The sequence below is a fragment of the Chinchilla lanigera genome, unplaced genomic scaffold (assembly GCF_000276665.1).
Source record: "Chinchilla lanigera isolate Chin_1 unplaced genomic scaffold, ChiLan1.0 scaffold00141, whole genome shotgun sequence".
Lineage (NCBI taxonomy): Eukaryota > Metazoa > Chordata > Mammalia > Rodentia > Chinchillidae > Chinchilla > Chinchilla lanigera.
Genome location: NW_004955542.1, coordinates 2,653,926 through 2,672,375, shown reverse-complemented (window position 1 = coordinate 2,672,375; position 18,450 = coordinate 2,653,926). Strand labels below are relative to the sequence as shown.

Genomic DNA, 18,450 nt, shown 5'->3' with positions numbered 1-18,450 from the left:
CCCGCCATGCCCTGTACACGCCTGTGGGACACGCCTGTGCGGAGTGTGCTCAGCACTGCGCTGGTGCAGGCTCCCTGTGTCCCCGGAGGGCAGCTGCAGCGCTCCCCGGCGGCCCTGGGCTGCTGACAGGAGTTTCGAGCTTGTCCGCAGCCTTCCCCTGGATGTGCTGTTCCACCGTGACTGATCACAAAGAGTCCCAGGCCAGGGCTGGACGTTACTGTAAGATTTTTGTCCAGCTTCTGCCCAGTACCATGTTCTCTAGGATGTCCCCACCACGGGGTTGTCACACACCTAAGGCAGGGCGGAGCAGGGTGACGTCAACCTGCGCCATACATACCCTGCGTAGTTTCATCTTTGATTCTTACATGAAGGCCGCAAAGGTGGGCTGCACTGTGGAGACGTGTGGAGTGCTGCTAGAAATCCCACACGCAGCAGGACCTGGCTCTAACTCTGCTTGCGGAGTGCAGTTGGCTGTAAAATTGATTGAATAAGTAATCAGAAAGTGTGCTGTTTGAAAACCAAAATAACCTCTCAGTACTGAGGACGCAAACCACAGCGCCTGTGTGAGGCGGACCGTGGAGAGCCTGCAGGTGAGGAGACGCCTTCCAGGTGTGGGGATACCTGTTTCCAGGAAGGCCTGCACGGCCCACCCCGGAAGAGCTTGGGCAGCCGCCGCCCCACTGGGTTCTCCACAGCGCCATCGCGTGCCTCGTCTGCAGCTTCACACGGGCCAGCCCGGTCCGTCCACATCTGTGGTCGGCGCTGACGTTTCCAGTGTGCGCTCGGGTCGGGCAGGGCCGGCGTCCTTCCGCGCACAGCGCTCGGCTGGCAGGGCGGGCGCTCGGGGCTGAGCTCAGCCCTCGGGTGTGGGGCTGACGAGAGACGGAATAACTTGCAATAAACAGAATTTAGTTCCCTGAGGACGAGCAGTATGGAAAGCGGAGAGTCAGGTGTGGGGACGGAAGAAGCACTGAGGCAGTTCTGAGGCGTGAAGCACAGCAGGACACAGCCGGGGCGCCAGGCCGGCCCCTCTCCTCTCCAGCTGCTCGCTACCCGACGTCCGATGCCGGGCTCACTTTCACCTTGCAGGAGGGGCAGGCGGTGGTTTGGGGGTCATAGCTGACAGCTGTCTTCTCTCTGGGTGCTCAGAACTCCAGCTACAGCGGAGACGGCAGATTCTCCACGTTGTCATCGCCCAGGGAGGAGAAGCTGGTTGGTTTGCATTTAATTCTTTCCATCCTGTCTTCAGAAACTACAGGTTCTAGAGCATGCAGGCTTGCATACGTGTGCGCACACGCCCATGTGTGTGTGTGTGTGTGTGTGTGTGTGTGTGTGTGTGTGAACTCAACTCGCCCTTTCTCCTGAGTCCGCATTTTACCAGGTCCCCTTGGGACAGGCGCTTTGTGACGTGACTAACCGGAGGCTTCCCATTCAGACCTCGCTGCCCTGCTTCTCCTCACTGACTGTGGGACTCCGCTGACGGCACTGAAGAGCATATTTCTGTGTAGATTTGCCTGTTTGTTTGAGAGAGGGTCTCACTATGTAGTTCATATGGCTTTGAACTCACTGTGTAGCCCAGGCTGGCCTCAAACCCTTAGTGATCCTCCTGTCTCAGCCTCCCAGGTGCTGGGATTACAGACCACAACCAGTTTAGATTTTTAAATTAGAATTAATCAAAGGGAAAAAATAAGGAGAATGCCTCAGCTTTCTTTCCTGGAGAGTTTGTTCATGCTCACGCTTAGCAGTTTCCCAGGGACAGACTGGTGTGGAATGAAAATCCAGTCCAGTCCAGGTGTCCGCACAGCAGGTCGCCCATCAGTCCCGACAGGCGGATTCCGAGTCACTGAGCAGCCGGGTGGCTGAGCTTGTGCGTCAGTCCCCGTTCATCTTCACCCAGCCAAACCAGGAGGTCATGGAGGCGGGGAAGGATGGCGGGGCCCCATCACGGAGAGAGGTCCTCCTGGTGCCGCGTAAGTGGAGGAGCGCACAGGAAGATTGGTCCCAACCAAGCGTGCCAGGGGTGGACACCTGGGGAAAAGCAACCCAGAAAGAACAAGACCCAGGGAGACCCGGGGTGGCAGTGTGCCCATTGGCCCCGACACCCACTGCCCCCAGAATCCGAGCGGAGAAGGCAGAACCCCCTGGTGCCTCTCCTGATCCCCATGTAATCTCTGACCTCGTTAAAGTGTTTCTGGGCCGGGCAGCCCTGGCGCCATTCGTCCCCTCCAGATCCCCCCTCTGCCACAGTGGTCTAACCCCTGTCCCTTCTTCCTCACCCTGCTGCATCCGCCCTGCCCAGGGGGCTCCAGGTGTGGGCCCCTTCTCCCCTTTGGCTCATTAGCCCACTCTCCTGCTGCCCCAGTGCCCACAAAGCCCCCTCTTTTAGGGGTGGCCCCCAGGGAGGTCTCACTAAGCACCAAAGTGTGGGTGCGGATTCGTAATCCCGGAGGTTTTGCTGTTTGGGAGAGCAGCATTCAGAAAACTGGTTCTGCCTGGTTTCCACTGGACAGAGACGCTTGTGCCAGGCCTTAGCTTGCGTGTGAGCTGCTCCCTGCAACTCACCGAACAGAAATGAGCCATGTCGGGGGCTGGGGATTTAGCTCAGCGGCAAAAAGCGCCTGCCTGGCAAGTGCAAGGTCGTGAGTTCGGTTCCCAGTACCGGAGAAAAACCAAAAAAAAAAAAAAGAAATGAGCCATGTCCAAGCAAGGTCCAGTGAGGGCTGAGCCTTCAGGCCCTGCAGCCAGGATTCGGGGCAGGCCCCCCTGCAGCCCGGCCCTCCCCGACCCCTCGGCACTGGTGGCCGTGTCCTGTGGGTACTTGCCTCCGCCTGCAGCACGCGCCTGGCCCTTTGGATTTGGCTGCCGACACAGACTGGGTCGGCAAGGGCACAGGGGTAACCTGGTAGCTTTTCTTGTCTTCCAGGTGGGCCAGCTGCAGACCCTGGGCTGATGCCGCAGCTCTGGCTGCCGGCTGTGGCTGTGTGACCCCGCAGGCCATCTGTCCCCTCAGAGGGGTTGACAGGGTGGCTTCCCCACAGGGCGGCCTCTCCAGGAGAGGACCAGCTTCCACAGCAGCAGGTGCCAGTGCCAGTGTCTGTGCTGCCTGGAAATTCCTCCCAGCTCCCAGAGTCCTGCCTGCCTCCCCCTTGGGCTGCTGGTGTGGCCCATTCAAGGCGCAGCTACTGGGCACTGAAAGGCGGTGGCCCTGCCGGGTGCCTTTACCAGAGCCGCTGTCTTCAGGGGTCACCCTTCCTTACGAGACGGGCAGGGTACAGATCAAGGCCACCACCTCTCCTCAGAAGACCCTTGGATTTGTGTAAATCATTTTATCTGGGAAACTGTGGACTTAACACAGTCAAATTCCCCAGACTGTTGGTATCAGTATCGCTGCTCGGTTTACCACACCTTTGAATCCTGAGTCTGCTCTCGAGTTAATGCCCACCCACAGGGGCCAGGCAGGAAAACATCTCCAAAGAATTTTACTATAGCCAGCGTGGTGGCATATGCCCATAATCCCAGCACTTGGGAGGCTGAGGCAGGAGGATCACTATGAGTTCGAGGCCAGCCTGAACTACATACACAGTGAAACCCTGTTTCGGAAAAATAAGAGAATTTTGTTGTATAAATAGAGATTGTTACATCTGCAGATTCCTGAATTAGGTTTTCCCACCAGACATGAAAAAGTAGAACTTGGTTCGCAAAGACCAAAATCTCTATATAACTGCTAATGATTAAATTTTAATCTGGGGGATGAGGATTTAGCTCAGCGGCAAAGCGCCTGCCTGGCAAGCACAAGGTCGTGAGTTCAATTCCTGGTACCAGAAAAAAAGACAAAAAATTAAAAAATAAAAAAAATTTTAATCTGGACCTAGTGACACAAACTTGAAAGCTCGGCATCAAGGAGGCTGAGGTGGAAGGATCAACATACGTTCAAGGCCAGTCTGCATTACATAGCAAGACCCTGTTTCAAAAAGCCATAATAAATAAATCAGTGTTTTTTCTTTCTGTCTGTAGATTTAGAAACTCTGATTTGTCCCCCATCCTTTTGCCAGTAACTGACCCCTCTAATTCCTTCCCCTGCCCCATAAGTACTGGCCAGAAAGGGAAATCGGTCTGAGTTTATGGTGCCCAGGGACCTTTGAAAGGAAGGGAAGGTATCAGCCTTTCTCCTCGCCTGCCCTCCCATTTTCCCTGATTCCAGGGACTCTCCTGCTCCGGCCTCCTCAGGCTCCCCAGGGCTGGCCCTGCTCCCACACTGCAGTCTGTCCAGAATGGAAACCCGGTTGTCCCCTCCCTTTCCGCCCCACCCGGGCACTCTTCTGGGGAGCTCCTGGGTGGGGACTCCACCCTCCTCTGTACGGTGTCCGCCAGGTTCAGCCTGTGTTTGGACTGGCGGCCAGTCTGCTGAGCACTGTTCTCTATCTCAGGACCACATACAGAAAAAAGGACTTTTGCAGAGGAGCGCTCTGTGCAGTGTGTATTTTCAAGAGCTCCAGTCCAGAAAATTGGTCTCTTGGGTCCCTCCGTTTCCACCAATTGTTCCCCATTTGGGGTTTTAGGTTGTTTTTTGAAAAAGTACTTTTCTTTGGTAAATGCATCCGGGAAGCAGTTTGGAAGGTCTCTGGGCACTCTCTGACTCCTTGGCCCGGAGAGGCAGAACCAGGGTATTTCTTTGGCTGCCTCCGTGTTTCCTGTTTTCACAAGGCCTGCGTTCAGGCCCCGGCTGCGTGGCCTTTGTTGCCGTAGGTGCCGAGTGCGGTGCCCCAGGAGGTGGGCATTGCGTCCAGTGCACACCGTGTTCTGGAGGTTGAACGTCCTCCTCTCCTCACACGCACGAGAGCTGCTGTGTCCCCGCCCAGCCGTGCACCTTCCCGCCTGCTCCGTGTGCCCGGCGGGGGCCTGGAAACAGACCCTCGTTGCCTGTGTGCCCCCCAAGCTGCCTGGTGTCCCAGCGTGTCCGCCGCCCCTGTGTCACCGTGACGTGCCTTCTGGGCCTGGGTGCCCCTTCACAGGGTCGGGCTGCAGGAAGCGCCAGCCTGGCCTCCAGAGCCCCCTGCGGCCTGGGTGCCCCTTCACAGGGTCGGGCTGCAAGAAGCGCCAGCCTGGCCTCCAGAGCCCCCTGCGGTCTCACCTGTGTCTGTGTTTCTGACCGTGGAAGAGAGGCACGCTGTCCACCCGTGGGTTTCTGCATGGTTGTCCTGGTACCTGAGGGGGACCTGCCTCCAGGACCCCGAGAAAGCCAGAGTCTGCTGCGGTCCCAGCCCCCCAGTAAATGCTGTCATTTACGAGAGCCTAGTGCAGTGTGGCGAGCCTGTGGCTCGGGTGTTTCCTTGAAGGCTCTGGAAGCACCCCCAGCCGTCCTCCTGTTCTCCTTCGGCCTCCCTCCCTCCCTCGGTGACGTACGCGTGGGACCGAGGACTGCGTAAGAGCCTGCAGGTGGTTGGTGTGCCGAGCTGTCGGGGAACGGGGACAGGAGGCAGTGCGACCGTGCTCAGCGCAGACGGAGTTTTCTAGCATTTTCCGCCCTGGGGAGAGGAGGTGGGGCACTGAGATGGGGACCCTCAGGTACAGTGGGCAGCTGTGCCGAAGCCTGCAGGCCGCCCCCACCTTGGCATTGAGTCACAGGCTGTGCCACGTGCCTGCTGCTGTTGGCCCGTGACAGTCTGCCCTGCCCCGCCCTCTTCCAGGACTGCCTGAGAATTGACTAGAAAACAGCAGTGGGTCAGAGTTGACGTGTTAAAGTGAAAGATCGACTCCTACACCTTTCTTGTAACTGTTGGCTTTGTCCGCGTCCGGCTTCCTGAGAACTCGGTGCCGCATCGGCCCTTCCTCTTCTCAGGACAGCCCGGGCCATTTATCCAAGGCTTTCAACGCTTGCCTTTGCTCTCTCCCCACAGCCCTCCTATCTGTGCGGCGCGGCCCGGCCTGCAGGGAGTTACCGGGTGCGTGGTCCCCAGCCCGGCCTGCGCATGCGCCCCTCCGTCTACGCAGTGTCCAGCCCTGCTGCGAATGTCACCTCTCCGTGGAGCTTACATTGCCCGGGTGCTGTCAGCCCTCTTCGGCCAGGTCTGGGCTTTCTGTCCTGGCTGCAGGCAGGGCTGTCACACGGCCCCATGTCCAGGGAGACTCCGCCTTGCACAGGGTCCTTAGTCTGGGTGGAGCAAGGGCAGCCTGCACCTTTCTTGTTGGCAGAAAGACAGCAGCTGTTCCCTGTGGGCAGATTCCAGCCCATGTCCCTGTGTTCCTGTGGAAATTTCCAGCTTTCAGTGCGGGTACTTACGCACTTCAGGAAGCTTCAGCTAAGTACTCAGGGCAACTGCATTGCTGCACCACGCAGCGCCTCCCCCAGCTCGTGCACTTACAGAAGAGAGGTGTGAACAGCTTTAGTGTGTCCAGAAGGGAAGCGGGAGGTTACGGCTGCACTAAAGGCTCCATTACACTGGGCAGGTTGACATCACCCTATGCGGAACTGTAAGCTCCCGTTTCTGTGACTAACTACGTAGCATTTTCAGGGCAACCAAGTGTCCTGCCTTCAACTTAGCTACTTGCAGAGTTGCACACTTCAACACTGAAATGTAACTAACATGATTTAATATTTTACTCTAAGCTCACATAGCGTCATGTTTTAACACGACAAGTATGAGGATGCCTTGATAACCCTCGGGGTGCTGGCTGGCCTGCTGGTTTGGAATCTGGATTAACACGTTTCTCCTTAGCGTGGGGTGCTTTCCAAAACACAGATTTAGTGATGCCCTGGAGATCCAGCTGCACGAAGACTGACAGCGACTGGAACTTGTGCACGTCCCTGGGTCTCTGGTGAAGAGCTGGAGGAGTGGCATCCAGCTGCCCTGCACGGTGTCCCTGGGACGCGCCCGGCACGCGGCACCCTAGTCACCTTGCGTGCTTCCTGGGCTCCAGGCGGGAGGGAGGCGCCGTCCTGATGGTCCCTTTGCCTCGCAGGCATCTGTCTTCCAAGAGAGCAGCATCGACCTGGCTCGGCGGGGCAGCGCCTGCAGTTCCCTGGCTGTAAGGCGCTTCTGTGTTTCCCGCTCACCTCTCGTCCTGTGCCACCAGCACTGCATGGCCCTGGGGTGCTTGGGGTGCGGGTCCAGCGTGGGGACACAGGGTCGTGCCTCTGTTTGCAGTGGGACTGTCGGTAGTGGGTCCTCGCTCTTCAGTTACTGGGGTCAGAGGAGGCCAGCCCCGACTGGGCCTCCTGCCCTCTCCCTGCAGCTCACAGACGGCTCGAGCCGCAGGGTCTGGAGCTGGTAGAGGGGCAGTCTGACAGGTGCTACTAATTTTTGCCTCTGAATAGTGGAAGAAGGACAGGCTTAAGGACCCGGAACATACGCGTTTCACTTCCTTCTGCCCTCTTGATGCCTCCCTTCCTCTGTCAGCAGATTTGAAATGACAGACGCGGCTGTCAGATGAACAGGGGCCGCTTCTCGGTGACGCGGGAGAGGCAACAGGAAGATGAGGGGCGGGGCTGCTGAGGTGGGGAAGCTTCCTGCCCCCACACCTCCGGAAACGGAAATGGGGCTCTGGGTCCCTGGGTCCCCGCGAGGAGGGGAGTCCCGCCGTAATGGCTCCTGCACAAGCCCCGTAAGATGTCCCCCGCCCTCCGTGGGGCAGGAAGGCTGACGAAGACCACTTGAAATGCAGCTGTAGTTTTGCTTCTGAAACTCACCAGCCACTGGGCTGCGGGTGGCTCGGGGTAGCAGGCTTGCCTAGCACGCAAGGCCCAGGGTGCAGCACCCAGCAGGAGGGAAGGAAGGGGAGCAGAGCAGAGAGGAATGGGCTACCTCACGAGCTGACCCAGTTCCCTGGTTCGTTGCGCTGCTTCTCCGGCCACCGTGGAAATTCTCATGAGGAAAGCCAGTTAAACCAAGTTTCCTTCACGTTGCAGTTTTTAGTAGTATTCGGTCCCATATGTAATGACACAGCGTTCGTTGCTGTTGACATCCAAACACTGATCCAACTTGTTACTGCATAGATCATTTGATGTGGCGGAGCCCGCTGGCTGAACCTCTTTCCCAGTTCTTAAACATTTTTGTTATTAGGAGCCCTGAGCCAGGCCTAAGGGGTAAAACTGTCCTGCATAAAGTGGAACTAAATGATTTTCTTGTATCAGAAAAGAGGAAGCACACTCACTCTGTTATGGAAAGAAACTGCCCACCTACGAGGTGGTTTTTCTGTGCTCTAAAGTCCAGCAGAGCTGGGTGTGGCAGTGCATGCCTTTAATCTCATTTGGTGAGGCTGAGGCAGGAGGATCACAGTGAGCTAGAGGCCAGCCTGGACTACCTAGTGAGACCCTGTCTCAAAAAAGAAAAAAAAAAAAACAAAGACAAAGCATTTTTTTTCAAGTATCCAAGACCTCATCTGCCCACTGGAGATTCATCAGGGGTCAGAACACACCAACTCTGCCCGAAGCAGGTGAAAGGGAGGCGGACAGACAGAGGGGTGGTGCTGGAGAGGAGACCCGGGCCCCTGACAATCGAGGTTCCCTGTCGTTTGCAACGGGGATGATACCTGCTGGCCTCGGGCAGAGAGCACATGGTGTGGGGTGCTGCACAGGGTGAGGGCAGGGCCTTCGAGGCAAGGTTCCCGCCACCACCGGTGCTCAGGTCTCCCTTGGGGTTATCTCTCGGGGCCTACTGGGATCTGCTCCAAGCTTGTGACCCTAACTGGGGTCCCCTTCCTGCCTCTGCCCACCCTGCCTGGCTCAGGAGAAAACAAGGGTTTTCCTGTAATGGGAAAATGTGTCGCAGACTGGAAGGGAGATGGTGCAAGTCCAAGCTAAGCTGCTGACCCCAGGACAGTGTGGCCCTGGCCCTGGCCTTGCCCTTCACTGGAAGTAAGGTGGCCCAAGTGGATGGGCAGACAGGTGGAAAGGGTCCCAGCCCCCCGGGGGAAGGCCAGCAAGCACTTCAAAGAGCCATGCGAGGTTTTGAGTTAACCCCAGATCTTATTGTCTCCACTTGGTGGAAGACAGCAGAGAAGCAGGACTGTTCCCTTGTGCAGACGCCACCAAACCCCCTGTCCTCTTCTTCAGTTTCTGAGCAGCTTCAGTTGTCAAAAGGTTTCAGCAAGCTGGGCAGGGTGGTGCACGCCTGTCATCCCGGCCCTTGGGAGGCTGAGGCAGGAGGATCTCGGGAGTTGAAGGCCATCCTAAACTGCAGAGCAAGACCCTGTCTCAAAAATAACCAAAACAAGGGCTCTGCACTGAGAAGGTGGCTGTGGTGTGTAAAGGAAATGTGACCGAAGCCGGCGCTGGGCAGGACGGGTGCTTCGTCTTCTCCTCACTAACTGCTCTCAGGCTGTTGGGAGGGATTCTTTTCTGTTTGGGGCGGGGGCACTTACTGGGCTGTGACAGACTGGGGCTTCTTCTCACCCTGCTCTCTCCTCTGCTCGCCTCTCTGCTACCTGACACGCCCTCGGCCCGCTCCTCCTGGCCGCTGCTCCACTCACCCTGTGCTGTTTCCATCTGCACATCCGCCGCGCCCACGGCAGCCCGCGGAGTACAGCGGTCACCTCAACTCCAGCTCCCGCGCCTCCTCCAGGGCCAGCTCGGCGCGCGCCAGCCCGGTGGTAAGTCCGCCCGGCCCGTGCTCTGTGGTCTCCTCCTCCTCCTCCTCCTCCTCCTCCTCCTCCTCCTCTTCCTTTAATCCTGTGCCTCTCTGTCCTTTCAAAGTGACCCCTGCCGGGCCGGGGATATAGCTCAGTGTGGTAACCACCTGCCTGGCAAGCGCAAGGTCCTGCGTTCGATTCCTGATACCAAAAACAAAAAACAAAAAAACCCAAAGTGACCCCTGCCTTCTAAGGCCAGCTCAGGGCGGAGTCCGAAAGGCCTCTCCCTGTTGCATTTCTGGTCTAAGCTGTGTGCGGTGGTGCATGCCTGCGATATCAGCACTTGGGGGGCAGAGGCAGGAGGATTACCATAGAGTGTAAGCCAGCCTGGGCTACACATCGAGGCCCTGTCTCTAAGTAAATAAGTAACCCCACCCCACCCCCAAAAACCCATACTTTATTTCGGGTCTAAGTAAAAGTAGGTTTGGAGAAAGTGGTCCAAACTTGGAGCATGGCTATTTGGTAATAATGTGATGAAAGACATCAGCGTGAGTGGAGGGACCTTGTGGGGAAAACTGCGGCTGGGGCAGAGGGCGGCCGTGTGCACAGACGTGGGGTCCTGGGGACCATAAACTTTGCAGGATTTACTTTACCGTGTGCTTGGAAATGTTAGCGGTTGTCAGACCCAGACGGTTTTTGTGAAATCCAGCTCGGCCCACAAGCACCATGGCCTCCATCGCTGGTCATCCCACAGCTCTCAGACCTCCCAGAGCCGCTCTCGGCCTGGCCCAGCCCAGGAGCTGCCCTGCCCCCGACAGTGTCACTGGGGTGCACTTTCTCAGGGTCTTCGTGGTTTCGGGCAGCTTCACCTGCTCCCAGGCTTTCTTGGAAGCTACTTTGGCGTTGGTGTAAGCTGGATTTTGCAGCACAGTTTCGGCCGAGGGGTAGACAGGGAGGCCCGGCTGAGCCGGAGGGCCTGTGTGGTGGATTTGGGTCAGAACGGTAGAAAGTGCGCAGAGGAGGCAGGCTGTGCTCTTCTCCACCTGCAAAACTGCCAGCCACCAGGCACAGTGCACCTGTCCTCCCGGCGACATGGGGGCCAAGCCGGAGCCCAGCCTGGATGACCGAGACCCTTCTGCAAAAGAAAAACCTTTGAAAGGGCTGGGGATGTAGCTCAGTGCAAAGGCCCTGGGTTCAAGCTCCAGTACCAGGAGAAAGAAAAACAACTCCTAGCCGTGGAGAAGCTTAAATGTGCCTCTAGACTCTGTTACCCAGCACCGTCCCGCCAGCCGTGCCTGAACCCTGGAACAGGTTTCTGACCCGCAAGGGGCAGTGAGGGGCTGAGCCACTGTCCGGAGCGTGGAGCTGCTGGCTGAACTTGGTGCAGACTGTCACAGCAGAGAAGCTCACGCCAGACACAGACAGTAGCTTCTTCGCGGGGAGGAGCCCACGGATCCCTGGCGGCTCTGGGCCCCTGCCAAGCTGAGCCACTCAGGTCGCAACACCCTGGCTTCTGTGGCACCAAGGCTGCCCACCTGTCATCCTGGCGGCAGTCCTGTGTGTCCTGCCCTAACCGCTGTCTCCCCCATGTCCCTCCGTCCAGGCGAGGAGACAGGCAAGGCCGGGAGGGCTGGGTCCTGGTGGGAATGCAGGCTCCCGGCGTGGGTGGGGACCAGCGGCTGCGTGCCTCCTGTGCTTGCCCATCCCGGAGGCCAGCAGTGAGGGGAGACCACGTGCTCAGACGGGTCCAGGTGTGCCGAGCAGCACAGCGGCAGCCGCCCCGGGGGCTCTGGGAGAGCAGCACTCTGGAGCCGGTCAGCGGCGAGAGAGAGATGTGCCGCGTCCTGGAGCGCTTGCTTCTTGTTTTGGTGGTGACGGTGGTTTTTGAGACTCACTTTCACTAGGCTGGCCTCTAATGCACGGCAGTCCTCCTGCCTCAGCCTCCTGCGTGCTGGGATGACACGTGTGCTTCTCCTTCTCCCTGAGTCCCCGGCCCCTGACACAAAGGCTGACCCATGCTGGTGCCGTCACCTCACTGGAGGGGCCGAGGTCGGGACGCGGCTCGGATGTGGGGCAGCTGTGACTGCCCCGTGCTGTCACTCGGGTGGGCCCCACAGCGATGGAGCCCCTCGTGTTCTCAGAGCTGCGGGGCTGTCTCTGGAGGGCAGAGGGTGCGCCCCGGTATCTGGCGAGGCCGGAAGACAGCGCTGAGCCAGCCCCCCTGCACTTCCACGCCTTGCCACCCTCTTACACGGCATCCTGGTCGATTCTCTCCTTGTCCTGAGGGCTGGGCGTGTCCTGGAGGGCTGCTGGACTGCAAGGGTAGCTGTGTGTTCATGGTAGTGTCAGTGGAGGGAGCCCCGAAGGCCATGGTCCTCCTGCCTGGGACGGAGGAGCAGCGGGTGACCGGCAGTGCTGCAGAGGGTGGAGACAAAGGCCAGTGACCCACCAGCCTGGCTTCCAGGAGGGATAGGGAGCAGGAAGTGACAAGGCCCAGTGCCACTGTCACAGCACTCCCTCCTCACCTGGGACATCTGTGATGCTGAGAAAGCAGCCCCCCGAGAAGGCACGGCCAGTGTGTCCCTCCTTGGCTGGAGTTGCCATAGCAATAGCGTGACGAGGTAGCGCAGCCTGCAGTGGCTCCTGGAACTGTCGCTGGGCTGGGTCTTCATCGGTGTGTGCACAGGGCACAGAACAGGTCTCGGTGGGGGGGGGGGGGGGGGGTGTGTGACACCAGGTGAGGGGCGGCCCTCGGGACTCTGCAGGGGCCATCAGACCAGAGTGGTGGGCAGGGACACTGCCGTTAAGGAAACAAAGGTGACCAGAATGAAGACGATGACTGTTGGTCCCCCTTCAAGAAAATAAAAGCAGCTTGGTGTCCAAAGGCCACTGTCAGGGTCAGGACTAGAGCTTGCCAGGCCCCAGTGCTCCAGGCTTAGGGCCTTGGAGGGTGAGAGGCATCTGCTCCCTCTTGCAGGACACACGGTGCTGTAGATGAGCCAGGTCTTCCTTTCCAGTGCAGCCAGATGTTCCAGCACCGCTGCATGTGAGCCAACACGAGGTCTCCCTGCCCCCGGGGACGATGTTACCTGAGCAATGTGAACCTTGCGTCTCAGGCTGCAAGGGGCACAGGTGCTGGAGAGTTTGGAGTCAGAGGGGCTGAGGGTCCGGGCTTGGACCCTGGGTGGAGCACACTGCTGTGTGCAGCCCACCGACTGCCCCACGGAGCCCGGCGAAGCGGCTGTGTGTCTGACATCCACTGGGAGCAGAGCCTGGACCTGCGTGCTGCTTTAGAGGAAGACGGGCTAAGCACCGTCCCTGCCGCTGGAACAGAGAAACAAGAGGTGATGGCTCACATTCAGGTCTCTCGAGGAGCAACCCAGCAGCCAGGTGGAAAACTGCATGCAGGAGCTGCGGGCCACACTATTTGGGGCGCTGCAAATATCACTGGGTTTAAAAGCCAAATTCCCACGCTATTGGGGGCCCAGCTGCTGCCATTTAAATTGGAAAGAAAATGACCTTCAGTTGGGGTTTGCTGTCCCTTTGTTCTGAGCGGGACATAGCAGTGGCGCTGCCTTCGTGGTCCTGTTCCCTGCTGGGGTCTGGTGTGAGCCGGTGAGAGGTCGGACACCATGAGGACGAGGTCCCTGGGCTGAGGGCGCCACCATGCCTGGAGGATGTCTTCCACCTACTCCGTGGTGGTTATGGAAGACTGAACATCTTTTGTAAGCCTGCTAGAAGCTTTCCCAGTGGCCCGCACTGTTGAGTGCTGTTTAGAAAGCTAATGGCCACAGGCCACATGACCACCAGAGGGCAGACGGCGCGGACCCAGCACCGCGTCCCTGCCCCTCGCACTCCAGGCCAGGGAGCACCCATGACAAGGTGTAGAAACCCCCTCTCTCTTGGATTCTTCGTGTGTTCTGTCAGAGTAAACCTGGTTTACTTCCTGTCCCTGTGTCGGGGCCAGGCTGCCATCTGGTGGGAGTGGCAGGTGTGACACCTTCACGGCCGTCGCCTCCCCCGGGGCCCAGGGCGCTTCCTGCACTCGGGAACACTGGCAAACACAGGTGTCTCTCTTGCTGGGAAAACAAGCACAGTGGGATTTAATGTCCGAGAAGTCAGCTGAGCCTTTCCTTAAGAGCTGTGTATTTAGTTTTGCTCTGCTTGGGCCCCGCTGAGCCCCATCTGGCAGGGGCAGGAGGGGGACCCCTGGATGACAGCCACAGGAAGTGGGAGAAATCACCATACCCCAACTCATACTACTCATTTCATGCTTTGAGGTATTTAGTATTTGTCCTTTTTCCTCCACAGGTTGAAGAAAGACCTGAAAAAGATTTTAGTGAGAAGGTAAGGCATTTCTCTAAGCCTCCATCTTACCCGTTCGTTGACCTAGAGGGTCCCAGAACTCACAGGTGAAGCTGACGGGAAACTGGGGTGCTTGGTGTTACTAAAGTTGTTTGCGGTGAGTGCCCAGGACCAATAAGTGGCCCACCCAGCACGGTGTGGCTTCTCCGAGGGGGCCCCTGGAGTCACGAATCCCATAAGGCAGCGAAGCTGAGGGCAGAGCTGGCCGTTCATGCAGGCGGCTTCCGGCGGGGGAGCTGGGAGGTGCACAGGCGCAGTGAGGCTGGACCGGAGGAGCTGGGGTTCCGCCTCAGTCACACTGACCCTCGCGTGTTCCAGGGCTCCCGCAACATGCCCAGTCTGTCCGCAGCCACCCTGGCCTCGCTCGGCGGCACCTCCTCCCGCAGGGGCAGCGGCGACACCTCCATCTCCATCGACACCGAGGCGTCCATGAGGGAAATTAAGGTAAGACGCCCCGCTCGCTGCGGCCTTGTGAACATCAGTCTCCAAATTTAAAAAAAAGATACATTTTGTCACATTCTGGCTGTTTCTTCTCCATCCTGCCTCCCCTCAAACGTGGTGCTCTCGTAACACCGGGGCCCGGCTCAGGCCCGCATCTCCCACAGGAGGTGGCCCCGACCTGCCCGGGTCCCACCAGGCAGATGTGTGTCTGTACCCTCCACGCCCCTGACGCTGGGTCCACCAGGGTGCCAGCATGTGCCGATGTGACCACGTGTGTGCTGACACGTACGGATGGTCAGTGTACATGGAGGACGCTGGACTCTGAGCCAAGTACCCACACGTGACCTTGGGCCATGTCCACCGCCTGAGGGGACCTGTGCTCTCCATGTGCAGTATGCCCTGGACAGACCTCGTCGTTGTATTGAATGGTTTCTCCTCCCACTGGATCATGGGCCTTCTCCCATCTCTGTTACGTTCACAGCTCCAGGCATTTGGTGACATTCTGTGTGCAGGAGAAAAACAACACAGCTCTGTTAAGTAACTAGGGCCATTGTACCCCAAAGGGGAAGGAAGGCGACCAGAAGGTCGTGTTCTCTGGAGGGCAGAGCCCAGGCACAGCAGCCTCAGGAGTCTGGTTTGGCTCCTGTGGAAGAACTTCCTCGGCCCCAGGATGGGTACAGAGGAAGTCAGCCTGCACTGGTGACATCTGAGCGGATGGGTGACATTTGCCCAGGAGGACGGGGGGGATCTTGGGGATCTTGGGGGTTGCCTGGGATCCCCTGAAGTTGCTCTCTGTGTCCTATGTTTTATGAGCAATTGAAGCCAGCAGAACGGCTTTTTGACTGTTGTTCCTGGATTGCCACATGCCGTCCCCTGACCACCAGCAGCCCCTGCTGCACCCCCTTTGTTGCTCTGTGACCCAAAGCCAAGTCCACTGCAACCCTATTTTGTGTCTTCATCACCGCCATGGTGCATTTGCCCAGCAAGCTCTCGCTGAGTCCACCCTTGCCAGACACTGCCTGGGACACCAGGGTGTTGGTGGTGAAAAAGTCAGCTGGGTGCTTCCTGAAGGCAGGGCACAGCTTTTGCGGGTGTCTGCCCAGCATCTTGCTGCGTGTCTTGCACAGAACAGGAGCCCCCGGTGCAAAATGAGTTATTAAATGTGCTTTTCCTGTCTTCAAAAGCACTTCTTTTTTAAAAAAATATTTGGTGGAATTACAACCATACCTTGGGACTGAACTGCTTTGAAACGTGTCAAGCGTGGTCCTTGACGCATTCCGATGAGAACATTTTGCCCCGTTCTTGTCACCGTGCCCCTGTGCGCAGCTGCCTGTGACTCGCTGCTCTTTCCAGCCAGAACCACTAGTTGGGCGCTTGTCACCTTTGGTGCTCGCCTCCCCACTAGACCCAGTTAACAAGTATGCAGGTACCTCTGTATACAAGCTGTGCCTGAACTTTGTGAAACTGTGTGACGGTATAGGAGGGACGCTTAGCCTGTGCAATATTGCAATTTATTTTCTTTTCACACCTAAAAAAAAGAGGATGGGTATGGGGACTGTGCCAATGATAGAAATGCAGGGTGTGATCTCCGCCGACCGATGTTTTGCCCTGACATCCTTTGCCCTTTGCCACTTCCCCAGGAGCTCAATGAGTTAAAGGACCAGATTCAGGACGTAGAAGGCAAATACATGCAGGGATTGAAAGAGATGAAGGTACTGGTGTGCGGAAGTGTGGGCTCGCGGTGCTAACCCACCTGAGTGCAGGGAAATCCTGGGGAAGGATTGCAAAGTGTGGCTCACCCTGCAGGGCCCAGGTGATGGGCCATGGGGCAGCAGGAAGGCCAGCAGGGTGCAGCCCTGTCTTCTACCAAATGCAACCAAGCATGGAAGCTAACAAGGTCCCCGATGTGTGTCAAGCTCACTGCCCTCCTTCAGGCTAAAAACCAGTGTCCAGATGCACCAGACACTGGGAGGATTTTGGCCCTCTTCACCTTCCATAGTCACCACATACAAACATGCTTCGCCTGATTTGCTTCTCGGAACATCCACTGTCTACCATGAGGGTGTGGCTAACGTGTGCTTTTGGAAGCATCTGAATTATTTGCATGGTGTGAAATTCCACTAATTGAGGCAGCATCTGTCCCATCTAGTGTCATCCTGGATTTGAGTGTGTGCATGCTCTTGCAGTTACTTTGTTGTGCTAACGGGAAACAAAAGTCACCCTGTACCTTGATTGTAAGATGAGTAGTTGCCATGGACACATGACAGTGGGATCCACCGGCAGCTGTGGCAGATCTGTTACTTGCTCTCAGCCGCCCAGGAAGTACCCAGGAGGTAGTCTCAACTCAATGTCAACAGGCACCGGACAGGAAGGACATAAGCCACACACCTAACCATCGTGCTCAGAATTGTCACCTCTTTTAAAAGGGGAAAAACTGACTCTAGCTTTCAACTCATGTCAAAAAAGGAACTACCAAAACCACCCAAAACCACAGGCCCCACCTAAAGCCATTGCTGGGGCTTGGAAGTGCGGGCCAGGACCATGCCAGTCCCCCGAAGCCTCCTTGTAGTCCATGAGGCTCCCAGCCAAGCCATTCACACCACTTTCCTTAACTTCGGGTAGTTACCCCGTGACTCTGCCCTCTCTGCTCTTCTGGCTTCTCTTCTGCCTATTACAAGACCTGCAGAGGTGCGAGCCACTCAAGGGCACTGCCGTGTTTGTGGTTCTCTGCTGTCCTGTCCCGGGACTGACCTTTGCCTTTCCAGCACCAATGCAGTGAGACCTGTGTTTAGTTTTCCAATTTGCTAAAAGTATGAAATGACCACCAGCTGTTTCCTGGTTCACGGGCAGTCACCTGAGGCAGGGTGTGGCCCTGCTGCTGAGTCACAAGTCGGGAGTCCCTGGCCAGCCCTGTGGCCCTCGGTCTCTGCTGAGTGACTGTGCCCCACTGAGAGGACGTGTTGCTTTCACCCCGGCTCCACTCGAGACGGAGAGATGAGAATTTGGTCCCCTAGAGCGGGCAAGTGCTGTGCATTTGAAGTTGGACGTGCTTTCTATTGTGATTGTTTGCTCCCAGAAATAAGGTCTCCATTCACTGAAGGCTGGGTTTTTCTAAAGAGCAACGGATTCATTTTTACTTGGGTTTTCCTAATGCAGTGTCAAAACCTTGACCCTTTTCTGCAGGACTCTCTAGCAGAAGTAGAAGAGAAATACAAGAAGGCTATGGTTTCCAATGCTCAGCTAGACAATGAGAAGACCAACTTCATGTACCAGGTGGACACCCTCAAAGACGTGCTGCTGGAGCTGGAGGAAGAGCTGGCTGAGGCCCGGCGGCAGTGTGAGGACAAGAGCAAGGTAGGTGCTGGTGAGCTCAGGAGTGTTGTGGGAAAGCGTGCGTGCGTGCGTGCGTGTGTGTGTGTGTGTGAGTGATGTTTCTCTGCTAGGCCAGGAAGCACAAACTCTAGAATAAGGATACCATGGTCTGTGCCGACTGACTTGAAATGTCCGTGTGCAGAATTTCACCACGTACACAAGGACAGTTTCCCTACAAAAACAGTCGTGTTTTGCCTGGAAGGTGAAATCATAGCCACGAAAGAGCCAGTGTGCTTAGATAAGACCACTTCGATGACTCCTGTTTCCTGTTAACACACACTGAGTGTTTTAATCTTTGCCCCGCCATGGACAAGTGAGAGTATCATAGATTTTAACAGGATTATATTCATTTATTTTCTGCTGATTGGGAAAAGACAGTTTCTCCATTTAAGAATTAAATACACCAGGTGTGCTGCATGCTTGTAATCCCAGCCAGGGGGAGATTCAGGGAGGAGGAGCACCTGGAGTTCGAGGCCAGCCTAGGCTACATAGCAAGACCTGGTCTCAAAAAAGAAAAAACAAACCAAATACCTTCCGGCTCGGAGAAGGGTTATCCCACGTGAGCCTTCCTGTAGAACCAGCCGGGTTGCTTGCCTTTGTTACGTGATCAGCCCGAGTCTACTGAGGGGCAGGTCAGGGGACACGTTTGGGAAGCCTGCAAGCACAGCTTTGTTCTTTGTGAGCTAGAGAGCAAGGAGGACTTCT

General features: G+C 57.0%; 1 protein-coding gene across 34 annotated transcripts in view; it reads left to right on the top strand.

Annotated features, from left to right (window-relative positions):
• The window catches only part of Lrrfip1 (leucine rich repeat (in FLII) interacting protein 1), a 104,990-nt gene that overhangs the window by 65,547 nt on the left and 20,993 nt on the right, over positions 1–18,450 (top strand). For 13 of the 34 annotated variants that reach the window (XM_013508050.1, XM_013508049.1, XM_013508052.1 and 10 more), the window contains 8 exons: positions 1,150–1,212; positions 5,898–5,942; positions 6,961–7,026; positions 9,511–9,588; positions 13,879–13,914; positions 14,251–14,376; positions 16,014–16,085; positions 17,557–17,727. In XM_013508050.1, the coding sequence (XP_013363504.1) occupies positions 1,150–1,212; positions 5,898–5,942; positions 6,961–7,026; positions 9,511–9,588; positions 13,879–13,914; positions 14,251–14,376; positions 16,014–16,085; positions 17,557–17,727 (657 nt within the window). The remainder of the gene's footprint in view (positions 1–1,149; positions 1,213–5,897; positions 5,943–6,960; positions 7,027–9,510; positions 9,589–13,878; positions 13,915–14,250; positions 14,377–16,013; positions 16,086–17,556; positions 17,728–18,450) is intronic. The other 21 variants (XM_013508054.1, XM_013508041.1, XM_013508040.1 and 18 more) reach the window with 7 other exon arrangements.